The 23,515-nt window shown below is 45.7% G+C and overlaps 1 protein-coding gene across 1 annotated transcript; it reads right to left on the bottom strand.

Annotated features, from left to right (window-relative positions):
• Window positions 1–16,849: 16,849 nt before the first annotated feature.
• Window positions 16,850–20,619, bottom strand: LOC131460227 (zinc metalloproteinase nas-14-like). The gene is made up of 10 exons (XM_058630519.1): window positions 20,491–20,619; window positions 20,296–20,386; window positions 19,600–19,785; window positions 19,327–19,479; window positions 19,197–19,240; window positions 18,144–18,806; window positions 17,970–18,066; window positions 17,694–17,879; window positions 17,119–17,268; window positions 16,850–17,051 (listed from the first exon to the last, which is right to left on the bottom strand). Exons 1-10 carry the CDS (start codon window positions 20,525–20,527, stop codon window positions 17,006–17,008), a joined length of 1,653 nt encoding a protein of 550 aa, XP_058486502.1. The 5' UTR covers window positions 20,528–20,619; the 3' UTR covers window positions 16,850–17,005.
• Window positions 20,620–23,515: the final 2,896 nt, after the last annotated feature.

The raw sequence follows: 23,515 nt of genomic DNA on the forward strand, positions 1-23,515 counted from the left end.
TGTTTAGAAGAAGAACAGCTGTTTAGAAGAAGAACAGCAGCTGTTTAGAAGAACAGCAGCTGTTTAGAAGAAGAACAGCTGTTTAGAAGAAGAAGAACAGCTGTTTAGAAGAACAGATGTTTAGAAGAATGGCAGCTGTTTAGAAGAGGAACAGCAGCTGTTTAGACTTAGACTTAGACTTCCTTTTATTGTCATTGCACAGAAAACACAGCAGTGAAAACTGGCAACGAAATTTCGTTGCTTGGCAAGCGGATAAGTACCAACACATAGCATTGAATTTTGAGGTAGATTATTGTGTGACTAAGAAAAAAATAAATAAGTAAGTGTGTATGTATATAAATATATATAAAAGTAGTGCAAAAAAACAGGAAAGAAATCTGTAAGCAAACAGATTGTTTGCTTAAGTGTATGTATATAAATATATATAAAGTACAACAAAAAAAACACTGGAAAGAAATCTGTAAGCAAACAATATGAAAAGAAAAAAAAATAACAGTTTAATATTGCACAGATAGTGTCGGGGGGGTTGTTATTTGGAATTTAGCAGTCTGATGGCCAGTGGAAAGTAACTATTCTTGAGTCTGTTTGTTCTGCAGCGGATGCTGCGTAACCTCCTGCCAGACGCCAGCAGTGGTTTCGAGCCTGAGTGCCTGTTCATCGAGGTGGGGGGTGGCTTTCCTCGCGGGGGTGTTGTTCAGAGCTTCAAATCTCCCAAAGAAGTTGTTGAGCTCATTGAGGAAGCTAATGTTGTCTCGGCAGGGTGAGGGTGTGGCTTTGTAGTCTGTGACGGTCTTGATGCCCTGCCACAGTTGTCTGGTGTTGCTGGGGTCATGGAAGAAACCTTGGACCTTCTGGCTGTGGGCACGTTTTGCTGCCTTGATGGCCCGGTTCAGATTGGCCCTCGCTGTTCTGAGTGCCACCGCTTCACCGGATTTGAAGGCAGCATTATGCTCCCTCAGTGTTGTGCGCACCTCCTTAGTCATCCAAGGCTTCTGGTTGGCCCGTGTGACTATTGTCTTTTTTTTTGTCACAGATGCAGCATACTCCTCCACTTCTGTATGTTGATTGTCTGTTGCAGCCTCTCTGCACATGTCCCACTCAGTGCACTCAAAACAGTCCTGCAGTGCAGACATAGATCCCTCAGGCCACACTCTCACCTTCTTCACAGCAGGCTTTTCTCTGGTGAGCAGGGGCTGATATGCTGGACTTAGCATAACAGAGGGATGGTCTGAGGAGCCAAGGTGGGGGTCTGAAGGCCTTCTTGATGTTGGTGTAGACTTACCCTGGATTTCCACTGGACGCGGAACGGCCGCGGAATGGCCGCGGCGCGGTTCTGCTTCATCCTCTCCCAAACGTCAATCCCCACCGGGCGCGTTACGGCAGCGGCGCGGAGCCTTGGGAGCCAGCGGTATTCACGGAAGATCGCGCGATAATCTCGAACGGACGCGAGATCCCGCGATAGACTGTGTGTATAAAGGAAACAACAACAACACAGCTTCTTTCATTTCTCCACTTCCATAATCAGTCTCTCGTCGTCCATTGTCTCCGAGACCCTCGGATCAAATGACTGTTGACCTGGGAGCACCGGTTATGACGTAACGTTGAGGTGAAGTTGTGACCTGCGTATTGTGTTTTATTTTGAAAGGGGGGCGGAAGTGTTTTACTTTGATACTGTGTCGGACTTCCTGTCTTGTGCGATCTGCTTCGTTGAAATTTACGAGGTTCAGCAGCGGCAACGGAAAAAATAGAACTGATTCCTATCGATAGCGCTGCGGCACGGCGAGCCGCTTCTGGGCCGCTGCTGATCCGCGCCGCAGCGCGGCCGGTGGGAATGCTCACATTGATTAGAATGGAAGCGATTTGCAACGGCTACCGGGCCGCTGCCGTTCCGCGGCCGTTCCGCGTCCAGTGGAAATCCAGGGTAAGTCCAGTGTGTTTTTCCCTCTGGTAGCAAAATCAACATGCTGATGGAATTTTGGAAGAACAGTCTTCATGTTGGCCTGGTTAAAGTCCCCAGCAACAATGAAAACGCACTGTAGAGGGTACTTAGCGCTTGCTTGGTGTTAGCGCTGGGTGGAATGTACACAGCAACAATGGTGACGGTGGTGAATTCCCTGGGCAGGTAGAAGGGTCTGCATCTCACAATCACAAACTCAATGTGCACAGAGCAATGACTGGAGACAAGGGTAGCGTTGTTACACCAGCTGTTATTAGTGTAGATGCAAATTCCACCCCCTCTGGTTTTACCTGTGAGAACGTGACTCCTGTCGGCTCTGAATGTTGTAAGCCCGTCCAGGCTAATGGCAGTTGCAGCAGTTAATGCAGCAGTTTCTTGTTTCCCTTTTGGTGGTTAAGTCCAGCTTCAGGTAGTCCAGTTGGCTTTCCAGGGAGCGTATGTTGGCGAGCAGGATGGAGGGAAGCGGCGATCGGAACGGGTTAGCTTTAAGCTTAGCTGTAAGTCCGCCGCGAGAACCGCGCTTCTGTTTCCTCCCACACCGCCTCGGGTGTCTCCGTGGGCAGACTGTGCTGGTGGGAGACTCCGCTGCTTTGTAGGCCGCTGGGTCCGACTGGTGTAGCAGACCAAGGCTTTATAATGTGATCCGCGTCTCTAAATTTACTGAGTTGGAAAGACTGAATTTGTGAAAACTAAGCATGACCTGGCGGTCATAAACCGTTTGTGTTCTGTTCCGCTGAGCAGACAGTAATGTAGATGGCGAATTAAGCGATGTATTGGCTGTATTACCGGGAGCCGAAGCAGCCGCTGCCGTACAGGGCGCCGCCATATATTTAAAGGCGACATAGAATGCTTGTATTACACATATATGTTAGTTATGGAGGTCTACTTACATATATTAACTTGTTTTCATGATTACAAACCTCCTAATCGCTGCAAACGAGCCGATGAAAATATCTCCTCACTGACGCTCTCGTCAGCCGCGCTGTTTCAGACCAAAATCACACCCCCAGAACGTGGACTGTGTTGTGATTGGCCAGCCAACGAGAGCCAGGTACCTGGAAGTGACGTAATAGATAGGCCAGCTCTCAGATACACAGCTCCCCCTCTGGCACGGTGGATGCTCTGCATCTCAGCAGCTACAACGAGAGTAGTTCTTCTTCTTCTGCGGTTGAATGTACGCAACCGAATGTGCCCGGACTAGTGCCGCACCAGGAGGCACTATGGTGGTGAGAGGAGTGGTGAGGATTTCTGATGACGACATCAAATTAAGGAAGTGCCGATACGCTTCGCAGAGCCCAGGAAAACAATAAAACCCTATTTTCTCAACAGTGGCTGAACTGTTGTTCTGAAACTTTAGGGTTTCATAAACGAGGTAATGATGCAGATACACACATTTGCACTGTTACAGCGCTTAGCGTTGTTGATGCCCCTCTTCAGGTTAGCCCTGGATGTACTGTAGGCCTGTGCATTCCCTGACACAAAGGCACTGGTACATGTCCTTAGTAGTAGACACACCTCCTTGTTCCTCCACGACTTCTGGTTGGGGTACGTGGTGATTTGCTTTTCAGATGCAACATTATTTATAGTACTGTTTATATAGTTAATTACGGCAGCAGTGTATGTGTCCAGATCAGTGTTGGTACCTTCAGTGCCAGGAGAGGCAAACACACTCCAGTCAGTATGATGGAATTTGTCCTTCTTCTTCTTCTTCTTCTTTTCCTTTCGGCTGCTCCCTTCAGGGGTCGCAACAGCGAATCAACCTCCTCCATTTCACCCTGTTCTCTGTATCCCCCTCTCTCACACCAACTAACTTCATGTCCTCTTTCACTACATCCATAAACCTTCTCTTTGGTCTTCCTCTTGACCTCCTGTCTGGCGGCAGTTCCAACCCCAGTATCCTTCTACCAATATACTCACTATCCCTCCTCTGTACATGACCAAACCATCTCATTCTGGCCTCTCTGACCTTATCTCCAAAACATCTAACATGTGCTGTTCCCAGTGATGTAGTACTCGAGACTTGAGTATTTCTGCTTTCTATGACTCGTCACGGACTTGTTCCTTCAAAGACTCAAACCGAGTCCTCGAGACCAATGCATTTTTTTATGTTCATGTTATGTCCTAACTCGGACTCGACTGTATTTGAAAACCAACGGACTCGGTCTCGACCCTTCAAAGACTCGGTCTTGACTCGGACTCGGCATAGGCGGTCTCATCCCCATCACTGGCTGTTCCTCTGATTGACTCATTCCTGATCCTATCCATCTTCGTCACTCCCAAAGAGAACCTCAACATCTTCATCTCTGCTATCTCCAGCTCTGCTTCCTGTCTTTTCCTCAGTGCCACTGTCTCTAGACCATACAGCCTCGCTGGTCTCACCACTGTCTTGTATATCTTTCCTTTCATTCTGGCTGATACTCTTTTATCACATATTACCCCTGACACTTTTCTCCACCCATTCCAACCAGCTTGAACACGTTTCTTCACCTCTTTTCCACAATCTCCACTGCTCTGGACTGTTGACCCTAAATACTTAAAACCCTTCACCTTCTTTATCTCCACTCCCTGTAGCCTCATGGTTCCACTTGGGTTCCTCTCATTCACACACATACATTCTGTCTTGCTGCGACTAACCTTCATTCCTCTCCTTTCTAGAGCATATCTCCACCTCTCGACCTTTTCCTCCACCTGGTCTCTGCTCTCACCACAGATCACAATGTCATCTGCAAACATCATAGTCCATGGAGATTCCTGTCTAACCTCATCTGTCAGTCTGTCCATCACCACCGCAAACAAGAAGGGACTCAGAGCCGAACCCTGATGTAGTCCCACCTCCACCTTGAACTTCTCTGTCACACCTACAGCACACCTTACCGCTGAGGTGGCATACATGTCCTGTACCAGTCTTACATACTTCTCTGCCACTCCAGACTTCCTCATACAGTACCACAGTTCCTCTCTCGGCACCCTGTCATAGGCTTTTTCCAGGTCTACAAAGGCACAATGCAGCTCCCTCTGACCTTCTCTGTATTTCTCTACCAGCATTCTTAAAGCAAATACTGCATCAGTAGTACTCTTTCTAGGCATGAAACCATACTGTTGCTCACAAATGCTGACTTCTGCTCTCAGTCTAGTTTCCACTACTCTTTCCCATATCTTCATTGTATCGCTCATCAACTTTATTCCTCTATAGTTACTGCAATTCTGAACATCTCCCTTATTCTTAAAAATGGGCACCATCACACTTCTTCTCCATTCCTCAGGCATCCCCTCACTCTCTAAGATCCTGTTGAATAGTCTAACCAGAAACTCTACTGCCTCCTCTCCTAGACACTTCCATACCTCCACAGGTATATCATCGGGACCAACTGCCTTTCCATTCTTCATCCTCTTCAGTGCCCAATCATGACATTACAGTCCAATAGTCTCTTACTATGAGTGATGCGGAGTCGGATCTCATCCAGTTTGTTCACCAATGATCGTACATTAGCCAGGAAGATGCTGGGTAATGACAGCCGATGAGGAGTTAGCCATAGCTTAGCCCTCAGTCCGCACCGCTTCCCTCGTCTTTGTTTACGTTCTCGACGGGGTCGGCGTGGACTTCCGCCCGGCCACGTAGGGAGCGTAGCCTTGGGTGTTCTGGAGACTTCGGGGATGAAGTTATTTTTTATCAGATCAGTTATTCTCTCCCTGTCTCCCCTCACACATCATTTGAATCTACTGCACTGAAAATTCATTGAACTACCCCCACTATTCTAGCTGCTATTTACTGTCCACCTGAACTCTGGTTTTATAAATGAGTTTGTAAATATAAGCTCTCTGTCACCCAACATAATACTGCTAGGGGACCTTAATATTCATATGGACAACATGTAAGACAGCTGTCTTACACAAGAATTCACATCCTGCCTGGACAACACTCCCACCCACTCAAAGGACATATTCTGGATCTCATCTGTTGCACTGGCGTATCACCACTCAAATACACTACATCACATTTCCCCTTGTCAGATCACAAATATCACTTACTGTTAACTTACCGTTGTTCAAAATTAAAGCACCCCGCTACATTACATTCAGAAACATCAAGATTGTGCTTCTCACATTCAAGGCTTTCCATAACCTTGCACCTTCATACCTCACATTACATTACATTACATGTCATTTAGCAGACGCTTTTATCCAAAGCGACTTACAACATGGGCCAAACGGTGGTGTAGTGGTTAGCACTCTTGCCTTGCAGCGAGAAGACCCGGGTTCGAGCCCCGGTTGGAACAAGGGCCTGTGGCTGTCCTTTGGACTCCATTCAGGTCATCCATCCAAACTATCGGCCATCATGGACAACACCTCACACCCTCTACACAAGACTGTTGGGTCCTTATGCAGCTCCTTCAGTCAGAGACTGATACACCCTAAGTGCAGGACAGAGCGCCTCCGCATGTCATTCATTCCAACTGCAGTACGACTCTACAACAACAGTGTATAAATATTTTAACGATGTTTATGTCCCTGTTATCACATTTCATTTTTGGTCTGCCATAACACCATAACGCCATGTTTACAATCATTGTACATTCTTACCACCGAGAGAAACTGCACCTTATTACATATGTATATTTATATTTATACTTATATTTATATATACTGTATATGTAAATAATTTCCTACTTGTTTTACTTACTTGTATATTGTTTGTTTGTTTTTTATCTATTGTTGAGCTGCTGTAACGCCGTTTTCTCTCCACTGAGATAAATAAAGCTATCTTATCTTATCTTATCTTATTAGTTAAATTGGACACTCTAAATTGACCATAGGAGTGAGTGTGAGAGTGAATGGTTGTTTGTCTGTCTCTGTATGTGGCCCTGCGATGGACTGGCGAACTGTCCAGGGTGTACCCCGCCTATCGCCCGATGTAGCTGAGATTGGCACAGCACCCCCCGCGACCCTCTGGTGGAGGATAAAGCGGTAGATGATGACTGAGTGACTGACTTACAACAAGAGCTAGAAGTAAGAGCTTCAAGTAAGCCAAACTATAAAGTGCTAGTCATAAGTGCGATGTATAAGCAAGTTTTTTTGTTTTTTTTTTGTTTTTTTTTGTCGTCGTCTTAGTCGAGGTTGAGACGGAACAAATGTGTGTCACAACCGAACAAGGACTTGAACCCAATAGCACGACTCAGAGACAACTTCCAAAAATATTCCAATTTATTGGACAAAGTAACAAATAAAAATCACTCTCAAAGGAGGAAAAGTAACAACAGAAAATCACTCTATCGAGGAATCACTAGATAAGCAAAAGGCAAAAATAACAAATTATAATCACTCACTGGGAGGAGACAAAAGGTTTGGGCAAGGTGCCAAATCAAAATCACTCTTCACGAGGAAAAAACTCTGATGGCTCAAAAAGGGACAAAACAAAGTAGCAACTAAGAAATGCAAAAACCTTACAAACAATTGACGTGGCATGGATTGGCGTGGGTTCTCTGGCATGACAGACAAGACGAACTGGCACAGGGCAGAGGGAAGCACAGGCTATATGTAAACTCAAAGTAATGGGGAACAGGTGGAAACAATCAGGGCGGGGAAGATAATCAGACTGGCGGGAAACCTAAAGGGGAAGGGCAAGTTATCTGAAACAAGAGGAAAGAGAGATGTCAAAATAAAACAGGAAGTCACAAGACAACAAATAGAAGGCAAAACTAAACATAACTTAACACAACTTTCTAGATATGACAGTACCCCCCTAACTGAGGGTGGCGTCTGCAAAAGTCTGTGATGAGGTCAGGATCCACAATAAAGCTTGCCGGAACCCATGATCGTTCCTCTGGACCGTAGCCCTCCAAATCCACCAGGAACTGCCTGCCCCGGCCCCTTTTGCGCACAGTCAGCAGAGCCTTGACTGAGTAGACAGGACCGCCGTCAACCATCTGGGGAGGTGGAGGGGGTACGGCCGCGGGCACCATGAGGCTTTCCTTAACCGGTTTCACCCGGCTGACGTGGAAGGTGGGGTGGACTCTCATGGACCGGGGCAAACGCAGACGGACAGCGGAAGAGCCGATGACCTTGGACACTGGGAAAGGCCCCACGAACCGTGGAGCCAACTTCCTGGAGGCGACTTGGAGAGGCAAATCCCGCGTAGAGAGCCAGACCTTCTGGCCAGGCTTGTATACCAGAGCAGGTCGGCGCCTCCGATCAGCAGCCCTCTTCATGCGGTCCACGCTGCGTAGGAGGGCCTTACGGGCGGCTGCCCAGATGCGGTGGCATCGCCGGACCATGGCATGGGCCGACGGGACGATGATCTCCTTTTCTGTCTCCGAGAAGACAGGGGGCTGGTAGCCGAAGACGCACTGGAATGGAGACATGCCAGTGGCCGAGGTGAGAAGAGAGTTGTGGGCATATTCCACCCACACCAGCTTCTTGCTCCAGGAAGCCGGATTCTGCGACACCAGGCATCGAAGACATGTCTCTAACTCCTGAGTGAGACGTTCCGTCTGGCCATTGGCTTCTGGGTGATAACCAGAGGTGAGGCTGACAATGGCTCCGATGAGCTTGCAGAACTCTTTCCAGAACCTGGATATGAACTGGGGCCCCCGGTCTGAAACAATGTCTTTGGGAAAACCATGAATACGAAATACGTGAGTCATCATAATCTCTGCCGTTCTTTTGGCATATGGAAGCTTGGGTAATGCTATGATATGAGTCATTTTAGAAAACCTGTCTACCACTGTGAGCACAGTGGTGTTTCCTTCAGAGACCGGGAGCCTGTGACGAAGTCGAGTGAGATCTCAGCCCACGGACGAGTGGGAACAGGGAGTGGCTGCAGCAACCCCATCTGCGCTCTGGAGGAGGTCTTGTTGCGGGCACAGATGGAACACGCCTCCAACATCGTAGTTTCTCTCTGCCGGCGAGAGTTTATGAGACAGGAAGCCGCAGGGATGAAGCTTGTTGTCCTTCTCAGAGTGCTGGGAGAGTACTGCTCCCACTCCATTATTGGAGGCATCCACCTCCACCACGAACTGCCGGCTGGGATCATGAACTGTGAGAATGGGGGCAGTGGTGAACCGCACTTTGAGCTGTTGGAAGGCCTCCTCAGCTTGAGGGGACCACAAAAAGGGAGACTGAGGAGAAGTGAGTGCATGTAGAGGTGCAGCTGTGGCACTGAAGTTTCAGATAAACCTCCTGTAAAAGTAAGCAAATCCTAAGAATTGCTGAACCTTCTTGCGGCTATCAGGTGTTGGCCACTGAGCCACAGCGCTAACTTTAGCCGGATCCATTTGCACCTTTCCAGGGGCTATGATAAAGCCAAGGAAAGATACAGTGTCGGCATGGAATTCGCTCTTTTCTGTCTTGACATATAATTGGTTCTCCAGCAATCGCTGGAGAACCTGCCGTACATGATGCACATGAGAGTCTAAATCTGGGGAGAAGATCAATATGTCATCTACATACACAAACACAAAGTGGTTCAGGAAGTCTCTCAGTACATCGTTGATCATTGCTTGGAAGACAGCAGGAGCATTGGTCAACCCAAACGGCATGACTAGGTACTCGTAATGACCACTAGGAGTGTTAAAGCCTGTTTTCCATTCATCCCCCTCTCTGATCCTAACCAGATGATAGGCGTTTCTGAGGTCTAATTAAGTGAAAACCTTAGCCTGCTGAAGCTGATCAAAAGCTGATGACATTAGTGGCAGAGGGTACCGATTCTTAACAGTTATGTCATTAAGTGGTGCATAGTCTATACATGGTTGAAGTGTCCCATCTTTCTTTTCCACAAAAAAGAACCCTGCCCCCGCTGGAGATGAAGAGGGGCAGATAAGACCAGCCTTTAACGAGGACTCAATATACTCAGTCATAGCCTTCTTTTCGGGGCCAGAGATGGAATACAGTCGACCCTTAGGAATAGGGGACCCTGGGATCAAATCAATGGGGCAATCATAAGGCCTGTGGGGAGGAAGGGAAGTTGCCTTCTTTTTACTAAATACCTCACTCAACTCGTGGTAACATCTTGGGACTAAAGTCAGGTCAGGAGTTTCAGAGTCTGTGACATGAACAGAGGCAATGTTATCACTAGTTTTCACATTCACATTATGACAGGACTTTAAACACTTGGTTTTACATTCTTCTGCCCAGATCAAGACCCTCCCAGTACTCCAGTCAATGTGCAAGTTATGTTTCTTCAGCCAGGGAAAACCCAAAATGAGAGGATACTGGGCAGAGTTATATAAATGAAATTGCATAAGTTCATAGTGGTTATCAATGATAACTGTGAGCAGTTCAGTCTTGTGTGTCACTCGAAAAATCAGACTGCCATCGAGAGCGCTGGCCTCTATAGGCTGAGATAATTGTTCTGTCTTTAGCTTGAGTCTCATGGCAAAATCCCAGTCCATGAGACTTTCATCAGCCCCCGAGTCAATGAGGGTCTCCAAACTAAATGTGGTGTCGTGATGCCTCACCTTAGTCTGGGTTAAAGCTCGAGGAGGGAATTCCGTGGAGGAGAAACGTCTCCCCAGTACCCCCCTGTCGACTGGTGAGCCTGTGCCTTTTGCCGGACACGCTGCTAGCAGATGCCCTTACTGTCCGCAATAGAAGCACCTGCCTTCCTGCAGGCGACGATGGCATTCCTCTGTGGACAGTTTGGTTCGCCCCAACTGCATGGGCTCCTCCACCTCCTCGGAGGGCCTATCCCTCCGGGTAACGGGTGATGGAGCACGTGAGGAGCTCCGCCAACTGGGTGTAGTGACAGCAGCGGGACCCTGATGACGACCAGCTGTAGAGGCCAATCGGCTTCGTTGTCGCTCCTGTAAGCGGTTGTCTGTTCTTATGGCCAGAGTTATTACTGAGTCTAGATCAGAAGGCAAATCTAGGGGCACTAACAAGTCTTGAATTTGATCTGAAAGTCCCTTGAGAAAAACATCATACAGGGCCCTGGCATTCCATCCGCTATCCGTGGCTAGGGTGCGAAAGCGGATAGCATAGTCACAAACAGAGTCTCTATTTTGTTTGATGTTGCTCAACTCACATGCTTTCTCTCGGTCGGATGAGAGGGGATCGAAAGCCCCTCTCAGAGCCTGTTTGAACTCCTTGAGGGATCCGCAGATCAGTGAATCCCGAGACCATTCAGCCGTAGCCCATGCCCTCGCCCTCCTGGTGAGGTGGGAGATCATGAATGCCACCTTGGATCGCTCCGTAGGAAAGGCTGAGGGCGAGTGTTCATAATGCATATCACAGTCCACAATAAACGCCCGACATCCTCCTGACTCACCGGAAAACTTTTCTGGGGGGGAAAGGCGAAAAGCCGTGGCATGGGGAGCTGAGATCGATGAAGCTCTAGCATCCGCCGGAGATGGTGTGGTCATAGTGTCTGAGGGAGAGGGATCCCTTGTGAGATGAGCAAGAACTTGATGTGCTTGGTTTGCCAGGAGGTTAACTTGGGTTGTTATAGAGGCTTTGAACTCCTCCTGACTTTTAGCCATCCCCTTCACACCACTGTGCAGAGAGGCCATGTGCTCCTCCTGCTGAGTCAGGTGGGTGTTCTGGGAGCGAACGGCCGCTGTCAGTTGTTCTGAGTCGGCTGGGTTCATGCTGGCCAGTTCGTAATGTCACAACGGAACAAGGACTTGAACCCAATAGCACGACTCAGAGACAACTCCAAAAAATATTCCAATTTATTGGACAAAGCAACAAATAAAAATCACTCTCAAAGGAGGACAAGTAACAACAGAAAATCACTCTATCGAGGAATCACTAGATAAGCAAAAGGCAAAAATAACAAATTATAATCACTCACTGGGAGGAGACAAAAGGTTTGGGCAAGGTGCCAAATCAAAATCACTCTTCACGAGGAAAAAACTCTGATGGCTCAAAAAGGGACAAAACAAAGTAGCAACTAAGAAATGCAAAAAACTTACAAACAATTGACGTGGCATGGATTGGCGTGGGTTCTCTGGCATGACAGACAAGACGAACTGGCACAGGGCAGAGGGAAGCACAGGCTATATGTAAACTCAAAGTAATGGGGAACAGGTGGAAACAATCAGGGCGAGGAAGATAATCAGACTGGCGGGAAACCTACAGGGGAAGGGCAAGTTATCTGAAACAAGAGGAAAGAGAGATGTCAAAATAAAACAGGAAGTCACAAGACAACAAATAGAAGGCAAAACTAAACATAACTTAACACAACTTTCTAGATATGACAATGTGTTTTAGTCGGCGGCGGAAGATGTGGAGGCTTTCTGCTGTCCGGATGTCGATGGGGAGTTCGTTCCACCATTTGGGAGCAGTCTCAAGTTCTGTGAATGCCTCTTGGATCCTCTCAGTGAGGGGGCAGCAAGCCGGTTTGCCGATGCAGAGCGGAGTGGGCGGGCTGGGGTGTAGGTTTTGATCATGTCCTGGATGTAGGCTGGACCGGATCCGTTTGTAGCATGGAATGCAAGCTCTAGAGTCTTGAAGCGGATGCGAGCAGCTACAGGAAGCAAGTGAAGGGAGCGGAGGAGCGGTGTAGTGTGGGAGAATTTTGGTAAGTTGAAGACCAGTCGAGCTGCTGCATTCTGGATGAGTTGCAGAGGTCGTATGGCACACGCAGGGAGACCAGCCAGGAGGGAGTTGCAGTAGTCCAAGCGTGAGATGACAAGAGCCTGGACCAGAACCTGTGCCGCCTTCTGGGTTAGAAGAGGCCGTATCCTTCTGATGTTGTGCAACATGTATCTGCAAGATCGAGCTGTTGCAGCAATGTTGGCAGTGAGGGAGAGATGGTCATCAAGTGTCACACCCAGGTGGGTGCTCCTTCTCATCCTTGGGTTATGAGAAGGAGCTACCACAGAGTTGTTGAGGGTGATGGTCAGTTCTGTGGTGGGAGAACCCTTTCCTGGGAGAAAAAGAAACTCGTCTTGTCGAGATTGAGTTTCAGGTGATAGTCAGAAATCCACTGAGAGATATCGGTCAGACAAGTGGAGATCCGTTCTGCTACATGTGTTTCGGAGCTGGGAAAAGAGAGAATGATTTGGGTGTCATCGGCGTAGCTGTGATAGGAAAAACCCTGAGAGTGAATAACAGAACCAAGAGAGTTGGTGTATAGAGAGAAGAGGAGAGGGCCCAAGACAGAACCCTGAGGGACCCCAGTAGCTAGAGGACAGGGTTCAGACACAGATCCTCTCCAGGTTACTCTGTATGTTCAGTTTTGAAGATAGGACGACAGAAGGGTAAGTGCAGAGCCTGAGACACCTAGTTCTTGAAGGGAGGAAGTAAGCATCTGGTGGTTAACTGTGTCAAACGCTGCAGAAAGGTCCAAGAGGATGAGCACAGAGGAGAGAGAGGCAGCCCTGGCAGTGTGGAGTTGCTCAGTGACAGCAAGAAGTGCAGTTTCGGTCAAGGGACCTGCTTTAAAACCAGACTGAAGAGGATCGAGAAGGTTGTTCCGGTGAAGGTAGGAAGAGAGTTGATTAAAGATAGCACGCTCCGGAGTTTCGGAAAGAAAAGGAAGAAGAGAGACAGGTCTGTAGTTGTTTATTTCAGATGGGTTAAGGCTGGGTTTTTAAGGAGGGGGGTCACTCTTGCCTCTTTAAGAGAGTCCGGAAAGTAACCAGATGAATGAGATGTGTTAATGAGATGGGTGAGGAAAGGAAGAAGATCAAAAGCAATTGACTGAAGAAGGTGAGAAGGGATAGGGTCAAGGGGGCAGGAGGTGGGGCGGGCAGAGGTTATTAGGGAAAGAACTTGATCATGAGATAGAGGAATGAAAGAAGATAGAGACGAGATGAATTTGTGGTTGGTAGAGTGTTGAGATCAGGAGGTAGGGTTTAGAAAGAAGAGTGAATGTCATCTCCTTTTTTTGTGAAGTAGTTGACGAAGTGAATTGGTGGAAGGGAGGAGGGGGAGTGGGGGGGTCAAGGAGGTTAGAGAAGATCGAGAAAAGTTTTGGGGTTAGAGAAAGAGGATTGAATTTTAGTCCGATAGAAAGATTGTTTGGCTGCAGAGATAGAGGCAGTGAAGGTGGAGAGAAGAGAATGATAGGAAAGCAGGTCGTCAGGGTGTTTTGATTTCCTCCATTTCCTTTCTGCGGCCCTTATCGTGGTTTTCTCAGCACGCACTGAGTCAGACAACCACGGGGCTGGGGAGGACTTACGAACCCGCCGTGAAGTAAGAGGACAGAGAGAGTCAAGAGAGGAGGACAGAGTAGCAAGGAAGGTGTCTGTGGCAGAGTTTGGATGCATGAGGGAGAAGGAGTCAGCTGAAGGAAGTGCTGATAGAACAGTTGAGGACAGAGGGGGGGAGAGAGAGAGTGAATGTTACGACGGACAAGTGCAGTATTTGATGAGATGAGATCATCAGATTGGGAGAGTGGGAGAGAGTAGGATATGAAGAAATGATCAGAGACATGAAGTGGAGTTACCTTGAGGTCGGAGGTGGAGCAGTTTTTGGTGAAAATTAGGTCAAGGTGGTTGCCAGCTTTGTGAGTTGGTGGAGAAGGAGCAAGTGAGAGAGAAAGAGAGGAAAGTAAAAGAAGTAGATCGGATGACTTCTCTGACTGGATGTTGAAGTCGCCAAGAAGAACAAGTGGTGGGCCATTTTCTGGTATGTTTGAAAGGAGGACAGTTCCTCCAAGAAGTGTCCCAATGGGCCTGGTGGACAGTAGATGACAACAATGATTAGTTTTACTGGGTGAGTTACAGTTACAGCATGAAATTCAAACGACTGTGAAGAGAAGTGTGGCAGTGGGTAAAGAGTGAAACTCCAGTTGGGGTTGATGAGCAGACCTGTCCCGCCACCTCTTCCAGTGGATCTGGGTGTGTGGGAGAAGGAGTGGGCAGAGGAGAGAGCCGCAGGGGTGGCTGTATTGGAGGGTGTTATCCAAGTCTCAGTGAGAGCAAGGAAGTCCAGGCATTGCTCAGTAGCAAAGCCACAGAACCTCACTGAACTCCTTCAAACATACACACCTTCTCTGCTTCGCTCCTCTCCACCCCTTCTGCCCACTTATCCACAATGGGACTGAGATCTTTTAGTTGCCCTGCCCCTCGGCTCTGGACTTTAACACTGTCAACCTTCAAGACACACCTGTTCAGACTGTTCAGAGATGTATCTGATTGTATTGTTACTGTTTTGTCTTCTCTTTCATTCTGTATTTTAATTGTGTAGTCAAATTGTTTTTAAAAATAATTTTTTATTGTTGTCTTTCTGTAATTCTTTTTTGGAAGGTGACCTTGAGAGTCCTGAAAGGCGCCTATAAATAAAATGCATTATTATTATTATTATTATTATAACTCTCTTTGTTACTACCAAAATAAAAGCAGAAGAAGAAGAAGAGTTAGTATTACGGTCTGTATTTCTAGTGTTGATGAGCTGCTTCACACTGCACTGTATTTCCTCTCATTTTCTTATGTTGTGTGGGCAACCGGACCGGACAGGGGGACAGGAGTGGACAGACAAGGGGAGGGGGAGTGAGCGGGGAGGAGGGAGGGAGGGAGAGAGCGAGGTGGACAACAGTATCATAGTGCATGTAACATTGAACCGAGGGAGCAGGCGGCGATAAGACCACGGACAGAGGCTGAGCCACCCCACACCCAGGCAGGCCGCAGAGGCCCAGACCCCCCGCACGGACAGCCTGTGGCCAAGTGGAAAGGGAACTTGGCTTGTAACCGGAAGGTCGCCTGTCCAAGTCCCCACCAGGTCGAAAGGGCTGGGGTATCCCTGAGTAAGGTACCCAACCCCCATTGCTCCCCGGGCGCTACTCAGTGTGGCAGCCCACACACAATAACTTCGGGACTTCGCCTGCGTTTGAGGAACGGCACTTTATTGACAGCACTGGAGAACGATGCACAGCCTTTCTTGCCTCTATTCGACTCTCACAGAAGGGAAAAACAATCCCAAGAACACGCAGGACGACAGAAATTTTCTGTGGCTCTCAAAGTAAAACATGCACATACACTTCATGTTTTCTCACGTACGCTTCCTGACGTCACACGCCACACTCAGACTCACGTCTCATACTCCTACAGCTCCACACACACCACACAAGTCATACACACCAGGCTTAGCCTGTAACATTTGAGTGTGGGTTTAATTGGTTTTAACGTATTGATTTATTGTGGGCGATATATCGGTTCTCTGTGTGTTTAGTAGAGCCAGGGCGTTACCTCTTTGTCCCGGTATAACTGACCGTTGATGTAGAGCTTATCCACTGCAATTACTGCCTGGGATAAACTTTCTTCTCACCGGGAACAGTCTCCTGCATCGCTCCAGGACAGTGTTGCCAGATGTACGATAATTATCTTATTTGTGCGATAATTTTGCCCTCGGTACGATGTCCGATCAATAATCCCAAAAAAGGCCAAATATACGATAATTAGACCATTCTTTGAATGTGTGGTTGTAATCGGTTGTAATCAGCTTTTCCGGCTGTCTGTCGGAGGTTTTTTGTGAACCCTGAAGGCATCTGTTTCCATGTGACAAGTTTCCAGCCAATCGTTGCCAGCTCCCTGCCTCGGCCCTTGACCAATTCCTTTTAGTTTGAAGTGTTTGAATTTCACGACAATTGGACGTGGTCGCTGGCCTTCTTGTCTCCCTCCAGATCCTCCAGTCTCCCGTGTTTGCCCTCTTCACGTGCAGAAAAGGAAATATGACTGACAAGGATTTTTGTCCCTTATTTTTTCCTCTTGATAGTGTACGATGTGGAAATGTTTGAGCTAGATGCACGCCACCATGTTTGGTTTGATTGTACAATGTCGTGCAGTATTGCGATACTACCACATCACAGAGTGCTGTGGTAGTGGCCACTCATTTTCATTGCATTACTAATAAATACTTTGATAATAAATTACAATGTGATTTTTGACATTTTTGAAGAAACTCAGGTTCAATCGTGGGAAAATTTCACACACAAAAAAATAGACTCCAAAATCGAGCATTTCAGAAGTTTAATAAGAGTTCATATTAATTTGAAGATTAAGATCTATCTTTGTTATATGTGTCATATAAGCACCCCCACCACACACACACAAACACAGTATTTATTTACTCTACATGATAAATGTGGATCACTGAGAGACGGCAGATTCATTCCACTTTACTCTGGCAGTACGAGAACTTCCATCGACGATCGCTGTCAAAACAAACAAACAGATTATTCTGAGTTTTCTCAGAGGAAACGCTGACGGACAAAAACTTACCCTGTGTTTGGATCAAAAATGCTCGTCACGGCTTTGAGGAAGCTGGCGCTGGCGACCTTCCAGCTGAAGTACTCGCCGTAGTAGTTGACGAATGGGTCCGAATTACAGTTGAAGAGGCTGAAAGAGGCTTTGCAGCAGTAAAACTTCCACCTGTGAGACGAGAGTGAGGCGTGACTTCACCTGTGCAAACACCTGCTGCTCTCTTTTCTTTGAATGCAAAAAAGCGGCTTGTGTTGGATTATGGAGAAGTTTTCAATATGAGGGTTATTAGGAAGTGTAAAGTCTTCGTGCTCTGGTCACCTGAACCATCAGTCATTGGTACTTTACTTTCATATCTAAGGTAAAACTCTAATGTATCTTCATCTGTACTGAACTGTGTAAAAGGGCTTTTGCAGAAAGACGGGAAACTGACTTGTTTTTTTGAGTTTTTCAGAACTACTCTACATGATGTGCTTGTGAATGTAATCTGGTTTAAACTGTGTTCATTTGTAACTGAATCGAACAGTCAGATGAAAAACACATGAGCTGAACTCTTCTACATGAATGCAGCCGATCTAAAAACAAAGGACACTCACTTCCTGTCATACACCAAACTGCTGAATTCACTGTGGACGCCAGCGATCACTTCGTTGTCTCCACATTCATAGTTAAAGGCCTTCGAGTACTCGTTCACATAAGCTGACCAACGGCATATCTTGGTGTTCTGGAAAGCCTTGCACGTGACCCCCCAGTGTCGATCTTGTTTAGCTTCGACGTAGGCGCTGCAGTGGAAACAAACTTAAATAAGTGACCACTAGATGGCAGAGTTGTAAAATCATCGTCAGCTCTTGTAGAACAAGCGTGGAGCTCACCTGGTGACGCTGGAAACAGCTTGGCCCTCAGGACACTGGCGAGTGAAACTCTGCCCCACCTCACTGTCCCACTCTCCGCTCTTATGGAGGTAGTTCTCTGGAAGAAGAAGCCCACAGTGAGAGTTCCACTCAAAGTTCTCAGAGAACACAAACCAGGAGAAGTGTTGTACTTACTGCAGCTGTAAAGCTTGTTGATCTTCAGAAAGTCCTTCTCTGTCATACCGATCCTCTGGCCGATGGATGCTGAGGCGAGCAAAGGTGTGACGGTGTCCTGTCCATTGTTTGAGAAGTCTTTGCGTCCGTAATGCATCAAGGACGAGTAGTCGTACGGGACGTTGAGGTTGACCGTGTCCAGACGCCGAAAGTTATCTTGGTAAGCAGTGTCGACGTTGTCCAAGTTGATCCTGACGTAGATGTCTCGGTCGGATCGACTCTGCTCGTGCTGGATGCCGAGCGTGTGCATTAACTCGTGCTGAATGATGCCCTTTGACATGCAGCCCACCCCGAGAGATAACTCCTGCATCCCTCCCTTTCGACCAATCGTTGACCAACATCCGGTTTTCTTCACAATGCTGACGTAGTTGATCTGACTCGTGCGAGGGACGAAGCGCACACATGTGCTCAGTTGGAATTCATTGATGGCTTGTTCAATGACGGTCTTTTCATTGCTGGTAAAGGTGTCACTTATTGTGTATGGAACTTGGACCAGTCCGTTTACATTTGACCAGAAGCAGTCATCACAGGACAGTGAATTCTTTGTCGATGTGACAACATCGTCATCAGTGAGAGAATCTGCTGTGTTTGCAGCAAAGAGTTCTGACGTGGACGTCTCTGAATCTAAACAGAGAGACAGAAAAACACCAGCATTTCAGTGAGAACTCAGAGACTTCTGCTGACGTGGGATTTGCTCTAAGGCTTTTTTGTTGCAGATGTTTTTGGTGGTAATCTGTAATCTATAATCTATAATGTCATGTGATGGAGGAATGCACAGTGCATGTAGGCTTAGTGTAGTGTGCTATGTGCCTGTGATTGAGGAATAACGTCGATATTCATCTGTATTTGCATCAAATGTGATTGTTTTAGCCAAAGATTATAATGCAATATATTATTGAACAACTATATGAATATTTCCACTTTTTTCCCGTTAATTCCAGTGGAAAGCTTCCAGAGTCAGATCACTTAAATCTACGGCAGGTTACGGGAACAAAGTAGAATGAAATGAATCACCAACGATCACCGCTCTGCAGTAGCTGTAACTCCAGCGATGATCTCTGTCAATCAAAGTAAAAACATCATTTTAAAAAGTCATTTTCTCATTTTCAAAGCGCGGTTGTTGTTGGCAGCTCGTGTCCATTACCCGTCAGCGTTCTTGCCATGTGTGCTGACGCCGGTCAGGATGTTCTCTCCAGGCACAGTCCAGCTGAAGTGCTCTCCAAAGAAGTTCATCATTGATGTTTCCCCACATTCAAAGGAGATCAGTTTTGTGTTAGTGCAACACCGGAAATTCCACCTTGAGAAATTGAAAATATTCATCATTATTATTCATTTGTAATTATGTAATAATTTCAACAATAACAACAACAAGTCAAGCAAACGTTTCTTCTTCAGTCTCTGGCGTGCTGTGACTCACTTCCTGTCTTGAGTAGAAGTGTCATAAATGCTGTAGATGCCGTTAATGACATGATCAGCAGGGCAGTTGTATTTGAGTTCTTGCTGATTTAGATCGAAAAACCCAGACCAGACGCAGTTGGAAACGGGTAGAAGAGGCCTGCATCCGATCGTCCACTGGCGATCATTGTTGTCGTCATTGTAGGCGCTGTAAATTAAAAACCCAAATGAAAGTTACGAGAAACGTCTCTGACTATGACTACGGTGTCCCCCAAGACTCCATTTGTGCATCAGTCAATCCTAACATTAAATATGGAACTTAATCCTAGGTAAACCACATGTTGTCATGCTTATTTTCTGTCAATCACAACTGTCCCGTCTTGTTTTGCTCAAATTTTAGACTTGACTGCCTGACAATAAAATCTAATCAATCCATCACCTTTACTGATACTTATATAATACTTTAGTAATAATTTAATCAACTCACCTTTTTTCTGATTCTTATCAAGTAAGATAAAATAGATTATATTATATATATAACAGTTGTCTTTTAATGTCTTTTATTGCTGCCTTGGGAAGCACTTTCTCAAGTTTTAATATGAAAAGTCTCAGACGACAGTAGATGACAGTGTGTACGTGTGTACATGTGTGTACATGCGTGTACATGTGTGTACGTGTGTACATGTGTATACATGCGTGTACATGTGTGTTATGTTACCTTTCTATCCCTGACACAACGTTGCCTTCATCACAGAACTTCCCCAACACAGAATTGAGTTCGTTGTCATAGGCCGCTGCTTTGTATCCAGCTGTAACCATTTAAGAAAAATATCATCATCTTCATCATTATCTTCATCAATGTATATCACAAACACCTTCATAACCACAACAGGTCAAAGCTTGATTTCCTTACATGTCAAGAGGACAAGAACCACAAGAACAGTCCACATGATGAGTCAAAGGATGAGCTTATTCTCGCCTTGGTGGGCCCCTTTCTCCTTCTTTTGTCGTCTCTGACTCTGTCTCTGTCTCTGACTCTGTCTCTGTCTCTGACTCTGACTCTGTCTCTGACTCTGACTCTTGCTGTCGTCTCTGTGAGGAGACTGACTCTCCATCTGCAGGTGCTGCAATTTAAACCCTCCCGACGAGGACGCTGCCGTGTCATGGATGGGCGTGTTTGCGCCGCCCTGTGTTTGAACATTTACTTTTTTACTTCAGGTTACATACAGGTTGCGTACCGGTTACATACAGGTTGCGTACAGGAGGTTACATACAGGTTACGTACAGGTTACGTACAGGTTGCGTACAGGAGGTTACGTACAGGTTGCGTACAGGAGGTTACTTACAGGAGGTTACGTACAGGAGGTTACTTACAGGTTACGTACAGGTTGCGTACAGGAGGTTACGTACAGGTTGCGTACAGGAGGTTACGTACAGGTTGCGTACAGGAGGTTACGTACAGGTTGCGTACAGGAGGTTACTTACAGGTTACGTACAGGTTGCGTACAGGAGGTTACCTACAGGTTGCATACAGGTTACGTACAGGTTGCATACAGGAGGTTACTTACAGGAGGTTACGTACAGGTTGCGTACAGGAGGTTACTTACAGGTTACGTACAGGTTGCGTACAGGAGGTTACGTACAGGTTGCGTACAGGAGGTTACTTACAGGTTGCGTACAGGAGGTTACTTACAGGTTACGTACAGGTTGCGTACAGGAGGTTACCTACAGGTTGCATACAGGTTATGTACAGGAGGTTACGTACAGGTTGCGTACAGGTTGTGTGCAGGTTATGTACAGGTTGCGTACAGGTTAGGTACAGGTTGCGTACAGGTTAGGTACAGGTTGCGTACAGGTTAGGTACAGGTTGCGTACAGGAGGTTACGTACAGGTTGCGTACAGGTTACGTAGAGGTTGCATACAGGTAACGTTGTTGCGTACAGGTTGCGTACTGGTAACATACAGGTTACGTACAGGAGGTTGTGTACACGAGGTTGTGTACAGGTTGCGTATAGGTTGCATACAGGTTGCGCACAGGTTGCGTACAGGTTGCGTACAGGTTGTGTACAGGAGGTTACATACAGGTTGCGTACAGGTTGGGTACAGGTTAGTACAGGTTATGTACAGGTTACGTACAGGTTGGGTACAGGTTGCGTACAAATTAACTTGTCTTAAAAATGCAAGTTCTTATATTTCTGGATGTGATTCAGTTTAAAACAAACAACAAATAACATTCAAAGCAAGAAATAACTCACTTCACTTTAAAATAAAGACTTTGTTTTCAATGTAAATGTAAAACTGCAGTGTGTCAGGACAACTTTAAAAATGGTGTGTGTTACAATTATGGAACAGATGAATTAAAGCATTAAAGTAAAAACATAAATCAGTTAAAAAGAATATACAAAATAATATAAATGTTAAATCAATACAAGGATGAAGAGCAGCAGTTTGATCAGGACTGTTTTGAGAACTTTAAGAACTTTGTATAAATACTTTAAATATTTGATGATGAGATAAAGTCGACGATACATTGAGGAACATTTACATTTCTACTTCTGTCGACTGCAGATGTAAATGTGTTGTTATTGTAAATGTCTGTCACTGAGGTGGTTTTGTGGCATTTGCATGGACACAAACGTGTGTTGACTTTGCCCCTTCACAGTCTTCTTAACGCCGTTAATGTGTTTGTTTAGCTGCTGCTGTTTATGTTGATGTGACAGCGTGAAAGAAGCAGAACATGTTTTTCACACTCGTGCCCTCAAATGAAGCCAAAGCCCACAGCACTGCAGTCGCACACGCACACACACACACTTTCCTTCTCAAAGCACCGCTCGACTCAGGCTGAGTATCGCCACCAATTTCCTGAATCGATTCAATTCAATTCAGATTTGATTAGGACTATTTCAGCTACAACAACACTCTTATTTGGTTTTGAATTTTTTTTTTCAGAATTAATGCAGTTAATTATACTTAATGAATACTTAAAAATTAATTAATCATTAATTCATTCATTCATTCATTCATTCATTATACGATTCCTCCAAGCAGAGAAACCATTTGGACAACAGAAGAAAGGAACTCGGGTTGGATTAAGAAGGAGCAGGTGTGACATGTTCCATCAACTATGTTCCACAAAAATGACAAGAGCGTGAAAAAGTGAAGGAACTACCATGAATGAATGAATGAATGAATGATGGCTTTATTTCAAACATGAACATAAACAATAAAAGAAAAGAAAAAGAACAGGTTTCAAGTTTCAAATCACACACATGCTCCATGGGTTGATTCTTTGATGTATCAAGAAAGAAAACATGACCTTCTCAGTTTAATCTATAATAATCTATTATAATATATAACAATCTATTATAATCTATAATCTTTAATAATCTATTATAATCAATTATAATCTATTATTATGTAAATATATTATAATATATAACAATCTATAATAATCTTTAATAATCTTTTATAATCAATTATAATCTATTATAATGTAAATCTATTATAACCTATAATAATCTATAATAATCTATACCAATCTATAATAATCTATAATAATCTTTAATAATCTATGATAATCTATAACCATCACATTCCCTCTCTGTAAGGACTGTCTTTTGTTCATGTCATTGGTAAAAGTCTTTCACAGTTTATAATCATGGTTTGCACCATAATATTTGGTGTATGATTTATCGTAATAAACGACGATTAATATCCATATGTTGAGGAAATCTCATTTTCTGCGACCTACATTCTCTTAAAATGTTCTTCTTTACTTTGAAGTCAGACAAACAGAAAAAAACAACATCATCTACTTAGAGGAGGTTATTATGGGATTATTATTTTAATCTGAAACAAAAACCATCCTCAACGTTGGCTGCAAACAGTGACAGCAAATAGAAACAGCTCACACACACTCACGCGCACACACACACACA

This window comes from Solea solea, chromosome 6 (assembly GCF_958295425.1).
Source record: "Solea solea chromosome 6, fSolSol10.1, whole genome shotgun sequence".
Taxonomy (NCBI): domain Eukaryota; kingdom Metazoa; phylum Chordata; class Actinopteri; order Pleuronectiformes; family Soleidae; genus Solea; species Solea solea.